The sequence below is a fragment of the Epinephelus lanceolatus genome, chromosome 12, assembly GCF_041903045.1.
Source record: "Epinephelus lanceolatus isolate andai-2023 chromosome 12, ASM4190304v1, whole genome shotgun sequence".
Taxonomy (NCBI): Eukaryota; Metazoa; Chordata; class Actinopteri; order Perciformes; family Serranidae; genus Epinephelus; species Epinephelus lanceolatus.
Window position 1 is genome coordinate 20,412,318 of NC_135745.1, and position 21,682 is coordinate 20,433,999.

General features: G+C 39.3%; 2 protein-coding genes across 11 annotated transcripts in view; one reads left to right on the forward strand and one right to left on the reverse strand.

Moving 5' to 3' along the window:
* myripa (myosin VIIA and Rab interacting protein a) overlaps window positions 1–7,744 on the forward strand; it is a 51,839-nt gene extending 44,095 nt beyond the window's left edge. For 3 of the 8 annotated variants that reach the window (XM_033650751.2, XM_033650754.2, XM_033650752.2), the window contains exons 13-18: window positions 1,367–1,423; window positions 4,509–4,691; window positions 5,457–5,618; window positions 5,831–5,932; window positions 6,028–6,088; window positions 7,054–7,744. In XM_033650751.2, coding sequence (XP_033506642.2) covers window positions 1,367–1,423; window positions 4,509–4,691; window positions 5,457–5,618; window positions 5,831–5,932; window positions 6,028–6,088; window positions 7,054–7,073 — 585 coding nt within the window. In that variant the 3' untranslated portion in view covers window positions 7,074–7,744. Of the gene's footprint in view, window positions 1–1,366; window positions 1,424–1,520; window positions 2,561–4,508; window positions 4,692–5,456; window positions 5,619–5,830; window positions 5,933–6,027; window positions 6,089–7,053 lie in introns of those variants that run through there. The other 5 variants (XM_033650753.2, XM_033650755.2, XR_004502928.2 and 2 more) reach the window with 5 other exon arrangements.
* Window positions 7,052–20,562, reverse strand: plxdc2a (plexin domain containing 2a). 3 transcript variants are annotated; one of them, XM_033650760.2, is made up of 14 exons: window positions 20,364–20,562; window positions 18,393–18,604; window positions 18,040–18,183; window positions 17,613–17,682; window positions 16,084–16,206; window positions 15,865–15,983; window positions 15,691–15,790; window positions 15,322–15,417; window positions 15,015–15,096; window positions 13,172–13,232; window positions 12,819–13,041; window positions 11,179–11,214; window positions 10,720–10,877; window positions 7,052–8,506 (listed from the first exon to the last, which is right to left on the reverse strand). In XM_033650760.2, exons 2-14 carry the CDS (start codon window positions 18,426–18,428, stop codon window positions 8,294–8,296), a joined length of 1,461 nt encoding a protein of 486 aa, XP_033506651.2. In that variant the 5' UTR covers window positions 18,429–18,604; window positions 20,364–20,562; the 3' UTR covers window positions 7,052–8,293. The 3 variants fall into 3 exon arrangements, with proteins under 3 accessions (XP_033506651.2, XP_033506649.2, XP_033506648.2); XM_033650758.2 differs by having other exon boundaries at window positions 10,720–10,874; window positions 19,844–20,562; XM_033650757.2 differs by having other exon boundaries at window positions 19,844–20,562.
* Between the last annotated feature and the right edge of the window lie 1,120 nt (window positions 20,563–21,682).

Below are 21,682 nucleotides of genomic sequence, written 5' to 3' on the forward strand. Positions count from 1 at the left end.
ATTTTAGTAGCTCCGATCTTTTCGTAGCTACTAACAAAATCTACTCCTGCTCCTGACCACTCGTAGTGTTTGTGTAAATTTAGTAAAGCACATAAATATTGCTTTTCACTATTGGAAATTACAAATTTAATTCGTATTGCGCTCTGTTATGTACACAATACACAGATGCCTTTGAAACACGTAATCTAAACATGACAAAATATTAAAAATATAACACAATTCGTTAAATTAGTTGGCAATTAGCAGGTTTAAGATCCAGATTAGGTTCATGATTGTGAATTATCTATGCAGGCCTAAATCAACTGGGTTTGATGACGTTGACTCCAGTGGAAGCATGTCGCTGTCTCCATCAGGAATTTGGTCTCCCCAGTTATGCCAGCGATGCGCTCGTCTGCAGCAGATAGTTGTGACTGTGAGCCTCCTCCTCCACAGGCTGCTGTAGTTTTTTGTGTGTGCTTATGCGTTTTTTTGCCTTAGGCCTGCGCTTCACCTCTGACATGGTTCTTTGTACCACGGAGACAAAATTAACAGCATCTTCCAGACCTTCGCTTCGCCTGTCCCTGTCGCACCACTACTAACTGAAGAAAATAAAATGTTTTTTCTTAAGTCCACTTCACCCAGAATTATTTCGATCTCTGCTTTAGAAAAATTCTTTTTTCTTTCTCTCTCTTTCTTTCTTTGCGCCATGACTGACAGGTCGACAGGATGCACCTACACCTCCTTATATGGTGGTCATTGACTATTCGTGGGTGGGGATTTATGCTAATTGCTGATTATCGGGAGTGCGTTGTCATTTTACGATAGATTGACATTTATGACCATACACACGTGTTTACGATCAAATCTGAGTTTCCCGCGGCGTTCCTGAATCCGGAGTAGGTTTTTAGTAGCGTAGGCTTTTATGTGCAAATCCACACACAGATTTACTCACTTTTCATGAATGAGACCCACTGCTTTTTGAGTCGTACTACCCTTCAGAAGCTGAAAATTACTTAATAACTTTTGAGAACGAAAATTCATTTTTGATCAGATACGATTTTGCTCAGTTGTGGTTGGAAGCTCAGGAGAAACCTAGTTAGTGGGGGGTGAGTTAGGATAAGTTGTATCTGCTGAATGTGTGACCTTCCTTCTATTTATTTTATCATCATACATCATTTTAAAATCACTCATTATCTTGTGATGGCCAACAAGCTCAATAAAAGTTACATAGGCTCACTTTAAAGAAAGCATTACATGTCAGAGTAACTCTCTTTATTAATTATTGTCTACAATGTAACTAACTACTGAACAACTCTGCTTGACCTGATGTTCTTATCCCCGTCTGTCCTCTGTTTTCTTCTTCTGTGCCTCTCTCTGTGTGCTGTAGGGTAGTAACATGGAGCTTTACAAAACAATACAGTTTATATCAACTCTGCTGGAGCAGGTGAGAACTTGTTTTGGTGATCATCGCAGATTAAGGGTGATTTCAAATCTGTGCTTTTTAGTGCGTTTAAATCAGACTGTGGTTTGTTTTCTCCCAGTATTGTGATTTGTTTGGGCAGGTGTGAAAGCAGTAATCACACTTAGGTATGGACCAAAATAACCACACCATAACCCTTAAGAGGAGGTGGTCTCAGTCGGCTCTCAGAGGAACTCTGAAGCGGTTTGTTTGTGATGAGAACATGATCCGAACTCGATCAGCTGTTGGTGTGATGCAGGTTAGGCCTGTCACAATAACTACTGATGTTGAACAGTAATAACAGAAATAATTGTGATAAACAATATTATTGTCATTTCAAGGCCATTGTATGCTGCTGATACAGTGATAATACAATAGCATAATAATGCAAGTACATTTTAAAGAGCAGTGACCTTTATTTCTTAACAATATTCTGACATCTGACAGCAGCAGTGCAGTGACTCCAGGTCCGAACCCACCAGCCGCCTGGGAGCCCTTCTGTGCAGAGTTTGCATGTTCTCCCCGCTTCAGTCTGGGTGTTCTCTGGGTTCTCCACTGATAACTGTTCGTTCAGCTTAGGTGCAGTAAAAAACACTGAGGTACTCTGCCCAAGTCTTCCAATGGTTGGGTAATCCCTGTTGTTTATTCTAACATCATGTTGGCTAGAATGTTATCATTCCTATTTTAACAAATGTGCATGTAAACACAAGGGCAGCATCATACAATATATGGACATGACCTTGATCATTTTTGCTGACCTCTAAGTTTATATTGTAATTATTGTGATAGGCCTATTCTTCATTTGCACTTTGACACATCCTCTTTCTTCTCCAAGTAATTTCATGCATGCATCTAATTTAACAAATTTAACTCTGTTTCCAATATGCTGTTTTGTTGGTCACACTGATGTTTTCCAGAACACCAGGCCTGTGTTGGCCACCTGTTATGTGGATATGATAGAGACCCTACCTCCACAAAAAATTCTTTTGAAAATGAATTATTTTGCTCATTACTTTTGAATTTAAAAATCCAATGTTTTTGCTTAGGCTTTGGAGATTTCATTAGATCTTTTGTATGATAAAAACAAAAGGTTAGGAACAGCAACATCCCATATGTTATATATTATACGTTACATTATCCCATACGTTATATATATATATATATATATATATATATATATATATATATATATATATATATATATATATATATATATATATATATATATATACACACACACACACAGTACAGGCCAAAAGTTTGGACACACCTTCTCATTCAATGCGTTTTCTTTATTTTCATGACTATTTACATTGTAGATTCTCACTGAAGGCATCAAAACTATGAATGAACACATGTGGAGTTATGTACTTAACAAAAAAAGGTGAAATAACTGAAAACACGTTTTATATTCTAGTTTCTTCAAAATAGCCACCCTTTGCTCTGATTACTGCTTTGCACACTCTTGGCATTCTCTCCATGAGCTTCAAGAGGTAGTCACCTGAAATGGTTTTCCAACAGTCTTGAAGGAGTTCCCAGAGGTGTTTAGCACTTGTTGGCCTCTTTGCCTTCACTCTGCGGTCCAGCTCACCCCAAACCATCTCGATTGGGTTCAGGTCCGGTGACTGTGGAGGCCAGGTCATCTGCCGCAGCACTCCATCACTCTCCTTCTTGGTCAAATAGCCCTTACACAGCCTGGAGGTGTGTTTGGGGTCATTGTCCTGTTGAAAAATAAATGATCGTCCAACTAAACGCAAACCGGATGGGATGGCATGTCGCTGCAGGATGCTGTGGTAGCCATGCTGGTTCAGTGTGCCTTCAATTTTGAATAAATCCCCAACAGTGTCACCAGCAAAACACCCCCACACCATCACACCTCCTCCTCCATGCTTCACAGTGGGAACCAGGCATGTGGAATCCATCCGTTCACCTTTTCTGCGTCTCACAAAGACACGGCAGTTGGAACCAAAGATGTCAAATTTGGACTCATCAGACCAAAGCACAGATTTCCACTGGTCTAATGTCCATTCCTTGTGTTTCTTGGCCCAAACAAATCTCTTCTGCTTGTTGCCTCTCCTTAGCAGTGGTTTCCTAGCAGCTATTTGACCATGAAGGCCTGATTGGCGCAGTCTCCTCTTAACAGTTGTTCTAGAGATGGGTGTGCTGCTAGAACTCTGTGTGGCATTCATCTGGTCTCTGATCTGAGCTGCTGTTAACTTGCGATTTCTGAGGCTGGTGACTCGGATGAACTTATCCTCAGAAGCAGAGGTGACTCTTGGTCTTCCTTTCCTGGGTCGGTCCTCATGTGTGCCAGTTTCGTTGTAGCGCTTGATGGTTTTTGCGACTCCACTTGGGGACACATTTAAAGTTTTTGCAATTTTCTGGACTGACTGACCTTCATTTCTTAAAGTAATGATGGCCACTCGTTTTTCTTTAGTTAGCTGATTGGTTCTTGCCATAATATGAATTTTAACAGTTGTCCAATAGGGCTGTCGGCTGTGTATTAACCTGACTTCTGCACAACACAACTGATGGTCCCAACCCCACTGATAAAGCAAGAAATTCCACTAATTAACCCTGATAAGGCACACCTGTGAAGTGGAAACCATTTCAGGTGACTACCTCTTGAAGCTCATGGAGAGAATGCCAAGAGTGTGCAAAGCAGTAATCAGAGCAAAGGGTGGCTATTTTGAAGAAACTAGAATATAAAACATGTTTTCAGTTATTTCACCTTTTTTTGTTAAGTACATAACTCCACATGTGTTCATTCATAGTTTTGATGCCTTCAGTGAGAATCTACAATGTAAATAGTCATGAAAATAAAGAAAACGCATTGAATGAGAAGGTGTGTCCAAACTTTTGGCCTGTACTGTGTGTATATATATATATTATGGATAGCAGGTGTTTGTGCAGCTGTATGTTATTTGTATAGAACCACTAGCCAGGTTACTTATTCCAACAAATATATTCATTTTGTCCATTTTCAATGTATCATTCCTGATCTTGGTTGGAAAGTTGGTCGTTCCATCTCAATAAATGTCCTTGATGATTTGTCTACTTTGTGTTGTAGAGGTACTCGGCGGTGTCTCTGCGCAGCATCACCACTGAGGTCCTGAAGGTGCTGAATGCCACTGAGGAGCTGCTACTGCAGGGGATAGAGGGAGGGGAAGGCCCCCGACTCTCCAACACCTCATTGCCCCCCAACACAGACCCCAAGAAACTGGATCAACAGTTCTCCAGACTGGAGGAGAACGTAAGTTCAGCTTTTTATTATTTATATTTATTTTATTCACCGCACATGGTGTTTGATGAGGCCGTTTAACTACTGACTTTTCTATTACATGCTATTGTATGCTTTACTATGACTTTTTATGGCATACTGTACTATGAAATTTTGTGACACACTAAACCATGACTTTATGACAATTTAAAGAGTCATAGTATAGCATGTGGTCTAAAACCATGACAAAAGTCATAGTATAGTATGTCATCAAAAACCATGGAAAAAAGTCATAGTATAGTATGTCATCAAAAACCATGAAAAAACAGTCATAGTATAGTATGTGGTCATGAACCATGGAAAAAAGTCATAGTATAGTATGTGGTCATGAACCATGGAAAAAAGTCATAGTATAGTATGTGGTCATGAACCATGGAAAAAATTGTCATAGCATAGTATGTGGTCATGAACCATGGAAAAAAGTCATAGTATAGTATGTGGTCATGAACCATGGAAAAAAGTCATAGTATAGTATGTGGTCATGAGCCATGAAAAAAATTGTCATAGCATAGTATGTCGTCAAAAACCATGAAAGAAAGTCATAGTATAGTATGTCGTCAAAAAAACATGGAAAAAAGTCATAGTATAGTATAGGTTAATTTTCACTTGCAAACATTAACGGTGGACTCACCTTAACAGTATGGCATAAATACAGGTGAAAGTAAAGGTGGTACAAAGATTTTAATTGATGGTACAAAGATTTTAAGTTGATTTCGTTTGGAACTGGACATGCTGCAGGTGTACGTGGCAGCTGGAGAGGTTTACAGTCTGGAGGCTGAGCTGAGTGACCTGGAGGAGTGTGCCAGGGGCATCTGTAGCGCCACGTCGGACATGGAGCTGTCCTTCCTGGAGGAGCAGGTAGCATCTGCAGCTGCTGCTGTCCAACAGTCTGAGCTGCAGGTGGGTTGAAGCTGAATAGGCCTCCATTTTACAGCTTAAAGTGGCATATTGAGAAAGAGTTCTGCTGCTTTTTATTAGACCTGACTACTAAAAACACAGATTGATTTGACAGAGGTGCTTCAATCAAAGTTCAAAGACTGAAAAGAAAACATACAACTATTAGAACAGTGATTTCAAACATGTACTGTATTACATGGTTGTTTTTTCTTCAGGTTTGTGATATCTCAGCCAGAATTGCAGCATTGAAGAGTGCAGGCCTCAACGTAGAAACACCACAGTCGCGCTTCACTAAGACCAAGACCATTCCAGTCACGGTACGTGTTTACATTAAGAGAAATAACCACCATTATGTCAAACACCTTGTGGAAGAATTGGGGGGGAAAAAAAATCCTCGTTTTACATCTTGCAGCCTGTCACTGTGGACTCTACAAGACAGCTGAGGCGACGACTCCCTGCACCACCAGTGAAAGGTAAGAAACACAGTGTCCTAATTCCATACACAATACCTGAATACAGTGCATTACTTTACATACATAACTGTGACAGTCCATCTACAGCACCCTCAGAAGTCAAGATATTTTTTAGTTTGCATACTAAGTGTTTTCAATATAACTGTGTTTTTTTCAGTGAAAACACACTACACACTCATAACCTACTGTAAAACTTTATTTAACAGTCTAGTCCCAATTAAATGCCCCAGTCTCTTTTACCAGCCTGGTCTGGTTGCCAAGCAGGTCATTTTTTGTAATGTATATATATCATATATCACATGTATAACACCTACCTACCTCAAATGATGTGTCCATTCCTTAATTACCCTGTATATTCCTTTAGCCCGTAAGGGACCTCAGATCAAAAGGGTTTCTCATAAAAATTAATCCAAGTTGTGATTATTGTTTTGAAAGGATACATTTTATTTATTCTATTGATATTTTATCTGAAGCCTCATTTTTATACAAGTAATACTCATACAAATTGACTGTATTTCCTGCTCTTTGCTGATTAATAAAGGCCTGTCCCAAATATAGGCCTGTTGAGTTCAGTAATTTAAGCAAATAATAGCCCAGGCTATTAATTATTTAATTAAAGTTTTACGGCACTTAGATATAACATGTTGTATTAAAGTGTTTGGACTAACATGTGGTATGAAAGTATTTGGACAAAGCTTAAGTCTCATTATTTGTATTTCACTTGGTAATCTTTGGAGACACAAACCAAATACCAGGAAGTATATGTCAGGTAAATGGAAATTACTGCCACATATACACCACGTATTTTTCTGATACCATTAAATATCCACCATGAGAAGTGCTATTTGACTCTTACAGTAACTATAATGTAAAACTATGTAATTACAGTAACTCTAATCACTTTGTGATTGGAACACAAATAAATGTATCTTTTTTTTTCTCCATTTTGTTTGGTTCTCTCTCAGAAGACAAGGAGGAAACCTGAGCGTCCGAGTCAGGACCTTTGCAGTACCTCCAACACAGCAGTGCCTTGACCCTGACAGCTTCCAGGCCAGTCTTAAGCGATCCATTGAGATACCATTTGCCTTAATTTCATTTTTAGACTAAACATGCCTCAAATAATACACGACACTAGTCCTGTATGCCAGTAATAGTGCAGGAAACTGTTGATTCTCGTGTCATCGTATCAAAATGTACAGTAGATACAATTACTTTGACAGTTTTGAAAATGTTATCAGCATTTATTAAACTGCTTAAGAGAAAGAGTGGGTTGAACCCTCAGCTCATTGGACAATTGCTAACATTTGAGGGTTTTTTAGATTTCCAAAAACTGGTGAAATTATTACATTATGCAGCATGTGTACGAAACAATCCTTGTTTTAATTAGAACACTTCTTAAAGCTATACAAGTACTGTACAGTGACTGAAGAGACACTAACATGATCAGCGACAGACTAAAACCTGCAATTTACCATTTTAAATATACAGATTACATGTGTTGGAACAATTACAGCATGTTAGAAAAATGTTGCGAGACTGTATCAAGTCTAAAACAAATACAGATCTGTATTTTTTCATGGTTGTGAATGTTTGTAATGTTGTAGTGTACATATTTGTACAGCAAACTAATCAGAAAATAAAAGTAGAAATTGAAAAGGGTGCAGACATTTTCTTCTTCGAGGTAAACAGCAGTGAAAACACTGTGCAGCCTGTTTGCCCCTCAGATGAAGGTGGGTGTAATGGTGAGGAATTTAGTCTGTATTTTTGAGATGAGGAAATGACACCCGAATATGACATTCCTCCTTGTGAAGAAGGTGTGGGAACGACACATAACAGCTCTGGAAAATATCATCTGTCTTTGAGAGAAATGGGTTCAAAACAAACATTCAGTGGCGTCACCTCTCGCTCTGTGTGATGCCTCAGTGAACACAGACGAGTGACCTGAGCAAAGTAAATCTTTTTTACATTATGCTTTGAAACAGTCTACTGGCTTACCAAGCTAATGCTAACATGAAACCAAACTGTAAATAAATTACTCTGTAGCGACATTTTCCTCATAGAGGTTTTGGGCCTTTTCCTCTCTGAATGCTCAGTGTCTGTCCTTTTAAAATGAACTTGAGCAACAGCTTTAATGGAAAATAAAAAGTCTCCCTCACGTGGAGATCCAGCTCTCTCCCAAAGCCTTCTGGGATTTGTAGTTTTTGGTCAGCTCTCTGAGACCAGGAAGCGCTCCCTCTGATCAGGAACTATGAATCCTTCTTTCTGTTCGCTCTCTCTTCTGTCTGACATGACAAAGGACTGTTTGGGGTCGATGACCACCATGGTGTCTTTGTCCTGACCGGGAGTCTCCACCTCAGCATAGGAAGGGCAACCAGAGCCCCGCCTGAACTTCATGATTGGCCAGCGGGTTGGCCGCCGCTGGGGGGGAATTGAATATTGAGAGAACATATGCACATATGCATAAAAGTACACAGCACTTTATTTATTGTCTGTCTGATATTTTTCTGCTCTCCTACATATACTTTTTAATTGCACCACTGGTAATGAATAAATATTACTTAATGCCACTAAAACCTCACTGTTGCTTTAAATTCTATAATAAAATATTAGTCCCCAGCTTCCAAAAATGCCAAATGTTTCCATCTACATAACAGAAAGGTGTTTACAATGTTGGAAAGCAGAATTGTACAAATGGATGAAGATTCACAACTGGTTTTGTAAACGTTTGTATATTAAAAAAATAAAATAAAAATAAAAATAAACATGCTTTATTTTTAGGTACAGTGAATTTCCGGCACAGAGCATCTATTTTGAAGTGCCCTTTCCTGCTGTAGACTGAATGATTAACTGACAGAGACATCAAAGTAGCTCAATGACGTGGCCAAACACAAGTATTGACACTTAATGTAATAAACCGTGTGGACCTTGAACTAATGACTGAGTTGAAATCTGGACCAGTTGGGAACCACTTTTGCAGAAGTTTATTCATTAGGATAAACCCTTTGTAATGAATCATCTTGTTTCCTAGGGGGTCCTACAGACCTGGATGAAAAATGTGCAGAATATGGTGGAACATGGGAATTTCTTTTATTTTTTATTATTGTTGCCGTATAAACGGTCAAGTACTCACCAAACCACCTGGGTACAATTTTTAAAATTGGACTGGACTAGGGCATGTTGATTAAAGTAATACTTCACCCCGTGTTACACTGAATTACGGAGAAAAGTGTTTATGAATTAAAGTATGCTGGGTCTGCATTTAACAACAGCAAAACTATAGTAGAACACCAAGTTACAGACCCTCACACAACTTGTGCAGTATGAATGCAAGTTGCATCTATCCAGTCATATGCTTAGTACTTCCAAACAGAAGGCCCTTTCCAATGGGGTGACTGAACTGAAAGTGAATGTTGTCTATGATCTCTTCAAAGCCAGACAGAACTGACTAAAACAGTCATTTAGTTGGGAAAACTTTATTTCCATAGGCAGTATTATATTTGGCGGTATGGCTTTCTTCTCTACTTTTCCTAGTCCTACACAGAAAGCATAAGGTGGAGAGAGCACACCTCTCTGCCCTTCCAGGCGCCTACATGGAACCTTAAGGCAGAGCGAACACAGCTCTCTGCCCTTCCACATGCAAACAAGGAAAGCCTGAGGCAGAGAGAGCACACCTCCCTGCCCTTCCATGTGTCTACATGGAATGCCTAAAGCAGGGAGAGCAGCAGCAAAGACCCCCGGGAACAGAACAGAGCAGCATCAATGACAAACAGAAATGACACTGATTAGCTGGGGTGGAGGTTGCATAGAAAGGTATCATGTGATCTATCAGCTGACTCCCTTCCATCAGTCAGCTGCTCCATCAGTTGATAGGGCTGTTTGAGATCAGCTGATGTAGTTGGGGTGTGAGCTGAACTTGACATCATGTTCCTCTTGAACTAATGCCATGCTCAGTTTTTAACTCACTGATCACTAGATCTGTCCCGAAATTACTGATTTGTCAATGGAGTCTGGCTTTGAGGAGAGCATGGGTAAGTTTCAGTCTTTCATTGGAAAGGGCTGAGAAGTACTGAGCATATGACTGGATAAATGAAACTTGGATTATGCTGCACGAGTTGTATGAGAGTTTGTTAATGGATGTTTTTGATATAAAGTTTTCTTCATGAATTCAGGATAACGCAAGGTGAGTAATTACTATATGAATCGTCATTTGGAAGTTTTTGTATTCCTTTGAGAGGAAATTTTGACCTAACATTGGTGCTAGACACCAAAATGTATAAGGTATCATTCACTGGGACGATGAGTATCCATGCTCTATTTCCACATTGTCTTGCTCTACCTGAAGTGTTGGAGGGACCAAGTTTTTATCTTGAAGCCACACTGCTTGCAAGGCAAAAAAAAAAGTGACAGTTGCTGACTTGGATGGATTACTTATCCTTATTAATTTTCAAGTCACTGCATTGTTACTTAAATTGCAAAGGTAAATTCACAAATCAGGCAGATGGGGAAATCCAAATTAAAAAAAACGCAATACGCTTTGGAAAATGGCAAATAGGCAAAATGTGCTAAAAACTAGCAGCGTTACTTGTTCAGGGGATCATGGGGAGTTTAATATGGATCATGGTGTCACTGACCTCCATGAAGAAGAGGCTGGCGCTGGAGGTCGGATTGTTATACATGTAGACAGACAGAAGGACGGCTGCTCCCATGATGATCATAACCATGACGATGCCCGCCAGTAGACCCGTCTGCGGCCACCCATCACTAGCTCCTGTTGTCTCCTCATTTCCTGCTGCACAAAGGTGATGATGAGACTGAGTCAAACTACCTATAGTTATAGACTTAAAGCCAACATGTGCAGAACCCTCGAGATGACTGGGCTAAAAAGCAGCTCAGATATTTCCACTTATTTGACTCCAGCAATCAGAGTAAACAGCTGTAATCACAAACATTTTACACATGGTGACCCAAACTATCAGATCAAATATAAATATGTAAGTTTAGACAACAAGTTGTCTTGACAACTGCTGAAAATATCATGTACCAATAATGACATCACAATCAGACACAGTAGGTGGATATGATTGACTTACGTGTTTCATTGTTGTGCAAAGAGATCTTTGTGTCATCTAGAAAAAGAAAGAATGACATAAGACATACACTTTGTCATGCTGTACTTTTTAAAATCTTTTTTTTTTTTTTTTTTAGAATTGTTGGTCCTTTTAATTTAACTTCTGCAAGTTTTTAATGATATACAGTAGTGAGCTTGAGTACAAGTGAAATCTGAAATCTTGAAGAAATTTACACAGTGTGGGGCTATTTTCAGTGAACACTGGCCTCCTAAAAAAACACCACTGAGAGATTCATTAAACACTCTGCAGCTCAGCTATTAACCAGAAATAAGAGGAGCGAGCACATCAGGCCAGTCTGAGCTGCTCTGCGCTGGCTTCCTGTTACATGTAGAATTGATTTTAAGGTCCTCCTTGTATACCGAGCTACATTGCTAGCTCCCTTGTCAACCATTTGCTTCCAAGAACACTGCGATCATCTGCTGCTGGTTTATTGGAGGTTCCCAGCAACAGCCGGAAGAGGATCGGGCATGCAGCCTTTGTCAGTTACGCCCCGAAGCTTTGGATCACGCTACCTATAGATATCGGGGAAGCTAGCTCGCTAAATATTTTAAGAATAAAGCTAAAACGTGTCTGTTCACTTTAGCCTTTAACTAGCTCTGACTTTCCAATACAGGTCTGAAACTCCTTCTTTTTAGGCTTTTACTTTCTATTTACGCTTCACGCTGCTGCAACTCTTTTAAAATCTTACTTGATTTTATGATTTATAGTTTTACAACTCTATGATTTTATGAATCGGCTCTGTTTTATGTTCATTCTGTCTGTTTTAATTGTGCTTATACTGCCCTTATTATAAAGCACTTTGTGCTGCATTTCTTGTATGAAAGGTGCTATATAATAATTATCATTATTATCATTATTATTATTATTATTATTATTATTATTATTATTGTTAACAGTTAGACAAAAAAAATGTGCAATTTATAATACAGCTCTGTTTTTCCACTTAATCTATCCAATTCAAAGACTCTCCTCTTTGCTGTTTGAAGTTAAAAATATTCAAAACACCTCAAATTGTTCTAGTTCATGATTAACTTTCAGACTTTAGGGATTCCTTGTACATATTTAATAAAAGTACTTTATATTTAATTAAACTACTTTACAGTCTACTTAAGTAATATCATTAAAATAGCAGTACTTCTTTTTGAATGCTGTATTCTTACAAATAATGGCCACTACAACCAAAAATAACAGCCCCCCTATATTCTGACTCACGCAGAGTGACACACACATACATTGAGTCATCCCTCAGCAGCTGAGGACACTATGTAGTATTTAACATGGCGCTGTATACACTCAGCTATGAGCTCACAGAGGGCTGGGAAATAGCTGACCACTTGACCCTCACACTGTCAGACTTTGCACAACACACACTGGGCGTGGACACCGTGCAACGACAACAAGTATTAATTCATGAGAGGGTTTTGTCACCTGCCCTGAGCTGTGATCTGGCAAAGACTATTACGGAAATTCATTGACTTTAAGCAATCAAATAAGAAAGTTCGATGAAAGGTAGTAGGATAAAATTCAAAGTCTGCAGTTTGAGACATATAAAATGCAAGTTTTGTTTACTGCAGATGTTTGAGAGCATCTTGTCAGCTTACCTTCTGCAGGTTTACTGGTGGGAAGCTGTGAAGTGGATTTTATTCTGCTTGTGTTGCTGCGTGTTGAGGGGTTGGTGACAGCGGATGTCCTGCTCAGGGGGGTGGAGGTCATACTGGAGGTCCTCTGCTGCACTGTGGTCGTGACAGGAGTGGTCGTATGTGTGAGGTGGTGAGATGTGGTGTTTGCGATGTCTGTCATTTTGAGACATCTGGGATCTTTTCTCTGGAAAAATAACAGGTGAAAACAAAAACAAATGTCAGGAAACAGTTGTGTGCAGACAAACACAAGCGGTGCTGAGTTCTAACTGAGTCAAACTTTCTGTAGTTTACTGAAATGCAAAAATAATGAGAACCTCCTCCGGGCAGCCGAGGTCGACCCAGTCCTGCCGGTTACGATCAAAGCCACTGGAGCATCTAAGAAAGGTAGTAAATATTAATGTATGGGGACTATAGTTGAGCTTTATTTACAGGTTTATCTTCACAAACATATCAGATAGTGTTTTGACAACGTGCTTGAGGGACAAGTCTGACTCAAGTCTTTTTCACTACCAAATTTGTTATTTCTTGGACTTTAGCCTTTTTAAAATTTATTTATCAGATGGATCATTAACTGATCAGAAAGAAGGCGTGGGTGGTTACCATGTATACTTACTTACACTTTATACTCCCCTACAATAAGACAGCATTTCATAAAGCAATAGGGGGAAACAAATCTTTTATAAATTGGTTTAGTTTTAAAGGATATGTTCATATTTTTGTCAAGTCTTAATACTGTACTCACCTGCCCCACACTGGAAAGACCAGCAGCCACTTTAATTATTTCTCCTCCGTCTTTACTGGCTGCAAAGAGATCCTTTCCTAAAGTGGTGTCAGTGAAAGTGATGTGTAACAAAACCCCAAAATGCCCTCACTTTAGGAAGGAACCTGCAGCCAGGACAGACAGGATGAACACTGACAATAGACCCTTTTACTGTTAGTGACGGTATGCCGTTTTTTGGTGGGTGGGGCTTAGCTGGAGGCAAAACAATTCTTCACAGACATTCGCTAACGCTGGCTACCAAAGTTCTGGTGACTTGCTTTAGACAGTGGCGGAAGATGATGCAAGTGGTGCATTCAGAAATACTCATTCCAAGTGTCGAAGCACACTCACAAACTGGACCGCTCATAAATTTGGAGCACTGTCTGAATGTAACGTTCAGTTATTCAGAGCACCACACTCTCGGAGTTAGTTGTTCTATAACGTTATTCATCCCTACAACAGGAAATACATTTTTGATGATCGCCTCCATCCACTCCTTTGGTCTTACCGTATTTAACCATAGTTGTCTTTGTTTTTGTTGACGGGCAGTAGAGGCTGGTATGCTATAAAATATAAGTTTTGAGTCATGACTCCTTCTATTCTGGCTCCCAATAACACAACAGGATGACATTTCAAGACTCCTGTATAACCTGCAGCCCTGTGGTGGAGAGTCCTGTTTCACCTCCAGCTAATAAAATGACATCATCATGACATTGGCCCTAAAAGGGTCTCTAGACTTGACAAAACATGAACCCATTCTTTAATGAGTAAACCATAAAATCCATGACTTCAGCTCAATTAAATTTATAAAGCTCAATATCACAAATCACAATCTGCCTCAGAAGGCGTTACAACACAACATCCCCCTGTACTGGAATCTCATCATACAGTAAACGTGAGATACAGGACATGTTGATATCATAATCATGTGATCGAATAATTTTTCTTATACAGTGCAATAATCTCTACTGTTCCCCAAAATGGTATTATATAATATATACCATTTTCCTTTCATTTGTTGGAGAATTTTTTATCATTTCAAATAAAACATTACAATTCTTGAACACTCTGCAATTGCAGCCAAATGTAGATGATAGCACATAAACATAAAGTATTTCTTTTTTTTAAAAAAAAAAAGTCACTTTTATGGAGACAACGTGGTGAATTAAAATTGCCACAACTCAGTGGCCATGAATCTGACTCACTATGAGTTTTACAAAAAAAGATTTTTCGTATGTCTGCCATCAGCCACAATTGTTTATCTCTGTGTATTATAATGCAGCTCTGGACTCAAATAAAGATCAGACATTCCCAACATATTCTTTCATTCAAATAAATGCAGTGGGAATGTGCAGCCTTGTCAATGGTATGCGCTCTCCAAGTGCTTTCCAGTTTACCTTTGTAGCCGACTGCACCAGCTGCAGTTGAAGCCAATCTGAGAAGTGACACATGGACCACAGCTGGAGAACTGCAGACACGCTGAGAATAAAGAAAACACTGGAGAGTGAGGAGGAAGAGACGACTCTGACTCATGTGAGTTAAAGCTGGATGCATTTCTATAGGCTATTCAACAGCTGCTATGTATATCAGTCAAAAGATACTCATTGTTTGACAAAAGTGTAATATAAATGTTCAGATGTGGTTATTTAATGATGCCATTTTAGCAGCACATCTCTTTGTATACTTTAATCAGGGTTAACTTACTGGGGAGAGGTAGCATCTCTACAGCTGTAGAATTTGAGATTTTGGACTTTAGGATGTCGACTTTGTGATACTCATAAATGGTTCTCCGACGAACATCTGAAGCATATCAGAAAGGAGAAGATGTTGTTAAAGGTGCCATATGTGACTCTGGAGAAAGTTGATTGCCCAGGTCTTCGAATACCAATTCTTTGGGTTGGTGATTCAGGCCACCTACCAACCCAAAGCGTCTGTATTTGTCAACAATCAGCTATCTTTCTCCAGAGTTACAAACAGCACCTTTAACTGAGATCCAGTATTTTGTTTAATAAATCAGCAGGTAAAAATCATGGTAACAAAATGTCGTTTTTATACAGCAAATGTGTCACTCACTGGGGATCTGCTCTATCTCATGAAGAACCACAAAAGCGTCCGACAAGCCCACTTTGACAGGATGATTCTCCATGCTGATGTCGTTGATGTCTAAAGGAATCTACAAAAACAATGGCTGTATTATTAACCAAATTTCACATTAACAGGAGAACATAAAGAGGAGAGGAATGTCACCTCTTTGTATGCAAAGACAATACGCCCATCGCTGTGCAGAACAGCCTGGAAGGTGAAAGTCCCCAGACTGATATTGTCCTGGAGGTGAATCCGGTTCCACTGAACCACCAGTGCAGTGCCTTCACAGTAAACACACAACAACTGACACACATGTAGTAGAAATATTCTACAGCAGAAACGCCCAAAGTGATGACAGCTGAGTAAAATGATCTCTCTTACCGTTATCAAAGTAAAACACAGTGGAGTTTTTGGACAGACTTGGGTCAAAATTGGCCATCAGAGGGGCGATGTACTGAGTAGCTGTGAGCATCTGGTGGATTATATCTCCAGTGTAAATGAAACCTGTTAGAGGAAAACATACAGAGGCTGCTCACAGTTGAGTTGTTAAAATTCTGCTGTTGCCTAAAATCTGAGTCCTTGAAGATATACTATGCATGATTTTCCCCAAAACAATGTAAAGAGCCATACAAAGTAATCCCTCTCAATCATCACTTACGACCCTCTAGAAGTTCTATCCACATGGACTCTGCCCTCCGCCTGTATTTTCTTAATTGATTCATATTTGCTGTGTTTGGAACGTTCCTGGGCACAGCGTACAGCTGAGGTCGGGACTATATAAAAGGCAGCAACCAGCTGTCAGACCATAAGCAGCATCCATCCAAGAGAAAGCAACAAAAATCGCAGACATAGTGCTGAAAGAAAAGAGGCGAGACGCCCAGCTGACAAAGCTTGTTCCAAAACGAGGAAGGAGAGAGGGGGATGAAGAGCAACCACAGACTGTAAAGATAATGGCTATAGCTACCATGACGTCACCCATTGGTTTGTGGACTCACATTCTGAAGCATTTCGGCCATCGCCATCTTAGTTTTTTGGAGCCAGAAGTGAGCATAGTTGGGCGAGAGGCTGGTGCAGTGGAGGAGTAAGAGGTGGATGTGACTAAGAAGCCAAGGACACTATCAGCAGACAGCCTGTCACTCAAAGCAGCCCACCCTTAATCATGCGTAAATTTGAGTGTCAAAAAAATGTAACAGGTGAGTTAAATATATTTTTTTTACCTCCCTGTACAGTTGTCATAAATTAGCTATAAGACCCAAACTGTTTTTGTTACAGGCTGTAAACAGGTTTAGTTTTGCTGTAAAGCTGGACATTTTAAAGGTCTTTGCAAACGGAGTCTGTTGTTTTCCTCCGAAATTGTTGCACATCTAAAAATAAATAGAGCCTCATGTTGTGTCAATCACGTTTGCACATTGAGTCTGAAACTTTCGTCCGCCATAATCAGAGCCTTTTGAGACGTCTGACCGAGAATCAGTGAAGAAAATGTGGCGGCGGGACACAGCCAAGATAATAGCCTTTCAACAGGTCAGATAGTAATATTCGGCACCCATTACCTCGTTCCAGGCGTTTGATTTACCTGTCCCTGTCACACCACTACTAACAGACGAAAATACAATGTTTTTCCAACCCTACTTCACCTAAAATAACTTTAATTATCACCTTCATATATGGCAGTCACTGGATATTCATGGGCAGGATGAATACTGATTGCTGACTAGCAGGAGCACGCTGTCAGTTTACTTGGAATTCATGAACATACACACATGCCTATGCTAAAATCCGAGTTTCCTGCGGTGTTCATGGATATCCGGTGTAGGTTTTTAGTATTAAGGTTTTTTATGTGTAAATCTACTCACAGATTCACTAACATTTCATGAATGAGACCCACTGTGTGTGTGTAGTTAAAGACTCACCTCCAGTTGCCACTGTGATTTCTTTCAATATATGACCATAGAAGGGGAAGTCGAAGGACAAATTCACTCTCTGGAAACAAAGTAAGACAAAGTGTATTATCAACTGTATGTTAAAGATGGTCAACATCTACTTTTATTTACACCAACAACACAAGTGAATCTTTTTGTCAAGAGGATCTTTAAATACGTAAAATAGCTTATAATTAACTTTAATGCAGTTATGTTGAAAGTAAACTGTTATATTTTAATCAACACTTCATTGATGTCTCAATAATTTTGATAACAAAATCAAAATATTTATTTCCTCAGTCAGGAAAGTCAAAGAAAATAAACAAAAATTGGATCGCTTATTAAATTTAAACACGAGATATTTAACTGGCATAAAACACAGATTGTCCCATTTTATTCCCGCGGACAGATTTCATACCTCAGCTTGTCTGTGGGTGCTGGACAGGAAGCCAGAGACCTTCCACTCATCCTCTTCCATCTCATCGACGTTCACCCACAGCTCTTTACCGGCTGCGTCTCCAGACCCATGGATTTTAGATGTATAGTAGGCGTGATCAATGTCCTGTCCAAAAATGTAGAGACTGATTGATGCTTTGAAACACACATTAACAAAAAAATGTGCAGAGGAACTGAATTTGAATAATAGGGTTCACGTTGAAGCGTTTGATCATGCAGGTGAGGCGATCAGGTTTTAGCTTCGCTTTGATTATGACTTGTGTTCCCAAGTTTTCCTCCACCTGCTGAGGAGAGCTTAGCTGTAAATAACCTTACTACAATCTGTGTAGCATTGTCGTGTCCCTCCTCCATCAGCAGGTCTGCGTCTGACTCCTCTGGTTGGTGCTGGTTTCTGTAGTGGCCCCTCCTATCTGCAATCCAGCCAGGGGCCCCAGACCTGGGGCTCCTCTCCCAGGGCTTGTTGCTTCCCGCGACTGCTGACCTTCCCTCTGTAGGAGACGGCCCCTGTGTGCCTGTAGGGTAGACTCCTGAGGATGAGAGAGTGATAAGTTATTAATTGATCACTTTGTTACTCTTGTCATCATTATAGTATTAACAATAAAATCAAAATGCCTCTGAGCACTCTTTGTATAAATGTGAGAACAATCCTTTGGGAGAGTGTTTGCAGATTAAATATCCAGTACACTTCTCCTCTACTAAGTACTTCTTCAATAAATAAATAGGGGGAAACTGTACAGGGACTGTTAGATGTGGACGAAGCCTCCTGGAACATCTCAAACATAAGCAACAAACTCCTGCATCTCCTCCTCACATGCAGCAGGACATAAACAATCCCCCAGTGTGTGCCATGTGGCAGCCATGCGTGGTCACGCCGTCGCTCTGCCCCCTCTCAGTGACAACAGTGCGTCTTAATTTCTCTTTTCGCAGCAGAGGGTGAAAGCATGCTTCACATTCTTCACACCAGCAGGTCCAGGAGCAGGGATGTGAGGCCGGGCAGCCGTGGATGTTGCGTCTATATTTCTGTCACATGGTGGCCCTGTGGCTGCAGAGGCCACCAGCCTGATGCGGGCAGTGATGCTACATAAACTACAGTAGTTTCTGTATAAATACTGTAGCCACTGAGAGGCTGAAGAGCAAACAGAGACTGATTTATCATGTAGTTAAAGTCAGATCACTGCTGCAGTGTAGTCCAGCCTCCTAAAGAAAATACTCCACAGAAAATAGTAAAAACAGAAACACACCTGAGCCTGATCACACCTTCATGTGTCAGTTACCTCTAAATAAAGATCCTCCCCCTGGTGGTCGAAGGTGTAAACACAAATAAACACAGGTACACACACACAGAGGTTAAATGGCTCTTAGAATCAGTAAAATATGAGGTATATCCTGTGGTATTTGAGGTTATAGCTCACTAAAATTATACTTATTAGTGTCCCTATGTGATCTAAATGCTGTCACTCAGCTAAGAAAAAAATACAAGGGAAAACACTGAATAACTTTCTTAATTATGGATTACGATATCTAAAATTAAAAAATATTTTTTTAAAAAAGTATAAATTAAAATATATCTTTTAAGCCAATACTTGATTATGCATTAAAAAAAACTTAACACTAAAGCCCCACATTAACACAGGAACGTACCAAAATGACAGGCGGTAACTGGTTAGCTGTATTGACTTGCATTAATATGCCAATACAGAAATATTAAAGAAGTTTAAGTGATAAAATAAATGTGTTGCTATAGTTGTATGTATTAAATGACTTACCATGTACAGGTTTAAGCTTGATGACGCTTATCTGTAACTGGAAAACAATGACCAGTCCTGTGAGCAGATAAACTGTCTTGGTCAGGGTCATCGTCATCCTTCCTCTCAGCTCGTAACGCATTTCCAAAGCGCAGAGAAAGTTTGGCGCAATGATACTTGTCAAGTTAAAAAGTGCCGCTCGTCTGAATAAAAACGCGAACTTAATTCCTAATGTGGCCTAGTTTAAAGACTGTCGTCACACTGAAGTCCATGTTGGACTCTCAGACTGTCCGTAGCCCGTCTGCACCTCAGTCAGTGTGCTCCTGAATGAAACGCTGCTCGGTGATGAGAGGAACCTGTGGAGGGAGGCGCTGCCTTCACGTGCTGTCGGAATTGTCACATCATCAGCCCGAAGCAGCGGTGGGGGAACTTTTTGGATCTGATCCTGTAGAGTCTTTCAATACAACACGTGTGTGGGGGTGAACGGGGAGAAATTTAACAACAATATTGCGGTGACCCGTTTATTTCCACACGTGCTCACCTCACACAGGTAAATAATTCATCTCAGGTAGGTCTCCACTGAACTGTTTCAGAGTCCATCACAGTTCACTGTCCAAGTTTCCATCCAGCAGTTTTATTTCCCACGCTACAAACTCTTCATGCTGCCACACTACACGGTCAAATAACTGTTAGTTTACCCCGTCACACACCTGCTGCTCATCACCTGAACCTTACCTGCATTACCTGCGGTTTCCTGCTCTAGTGCGCCACCCCGTGTACAAACAACAAACTGCATCTATTTACATCAAGTCACTACTAGTTAAACATGGATCAATTAAATTCAAGGAACGTTACTGTGGCTCCAACAGATGCTTTACTACTACTGTAGATTCCTTATTTGAAATAATAATAATGATAATAATAAAATAACTACTACTGTAGATTCCTTATTTAAAATAATAATGAACAATAATAAAATAAATAATTAAAAAAACTACTATTGTAGATCCCTTTTTTAAAATAATAAAAAAAGCGCTACTGTAGATTCTTTATTAAAAAAAGATTATTAATAATAATAATAATAATAAAATAGCTACTACTGTAGATTCCTTATTATTAGATAATAATAATAATAATAATAATAAAACAACTACTACTGTGTATCCCTTATTGAAAATATTAATAATAATGATAATAATAATAATAAAATAACTACTACTGTAGATCCCTTATTTAAAACAATAATGATAAATAATTTTAAAAAACTACTATTGTAGATCCCTTATTTAAAATAAAAAAAACTGCTACTGTAGATTCCTTATTATTAGATAATAATAATAATAATAATAATAATAATAATAATAATGACAATAATAATACTGGAAAATAAAACACCTTATAAAAGTAAATGTACTGCATTGAAAACAAGTGGTGTAGTGGAGGGTATATTCAGGTATACGGGGTATACCCACTTCTTTTTCTATCCAGTTACAGTATACCCCCCTATCAGCTAAAAAGCTGTTGTAATATATAGGAGAGTATGCCTACTTCCTCATTGGTAACCTACCTATCTACCTAGTAGTACATCCACCTCATCAACTACCACTACACCACTGGCAAAACACATGTAATGTTAATCAGGAAAATGTAGTTAAAGTAATAAAAAGTACTCATTATGCAGAAAATGGCCCCTGTGACGACAAATTATAGAAATAGATTATTACTGATGCATTAATGTAAAACCAAGAGTTTACGTTTATAATTGGCCGAGATGGAGACATAGACCCTTGGGGGGAGCCTTTTTTAAACATATTTATTTATTTATTATTATCATTATCATTATTATTGTATTGCAAAATT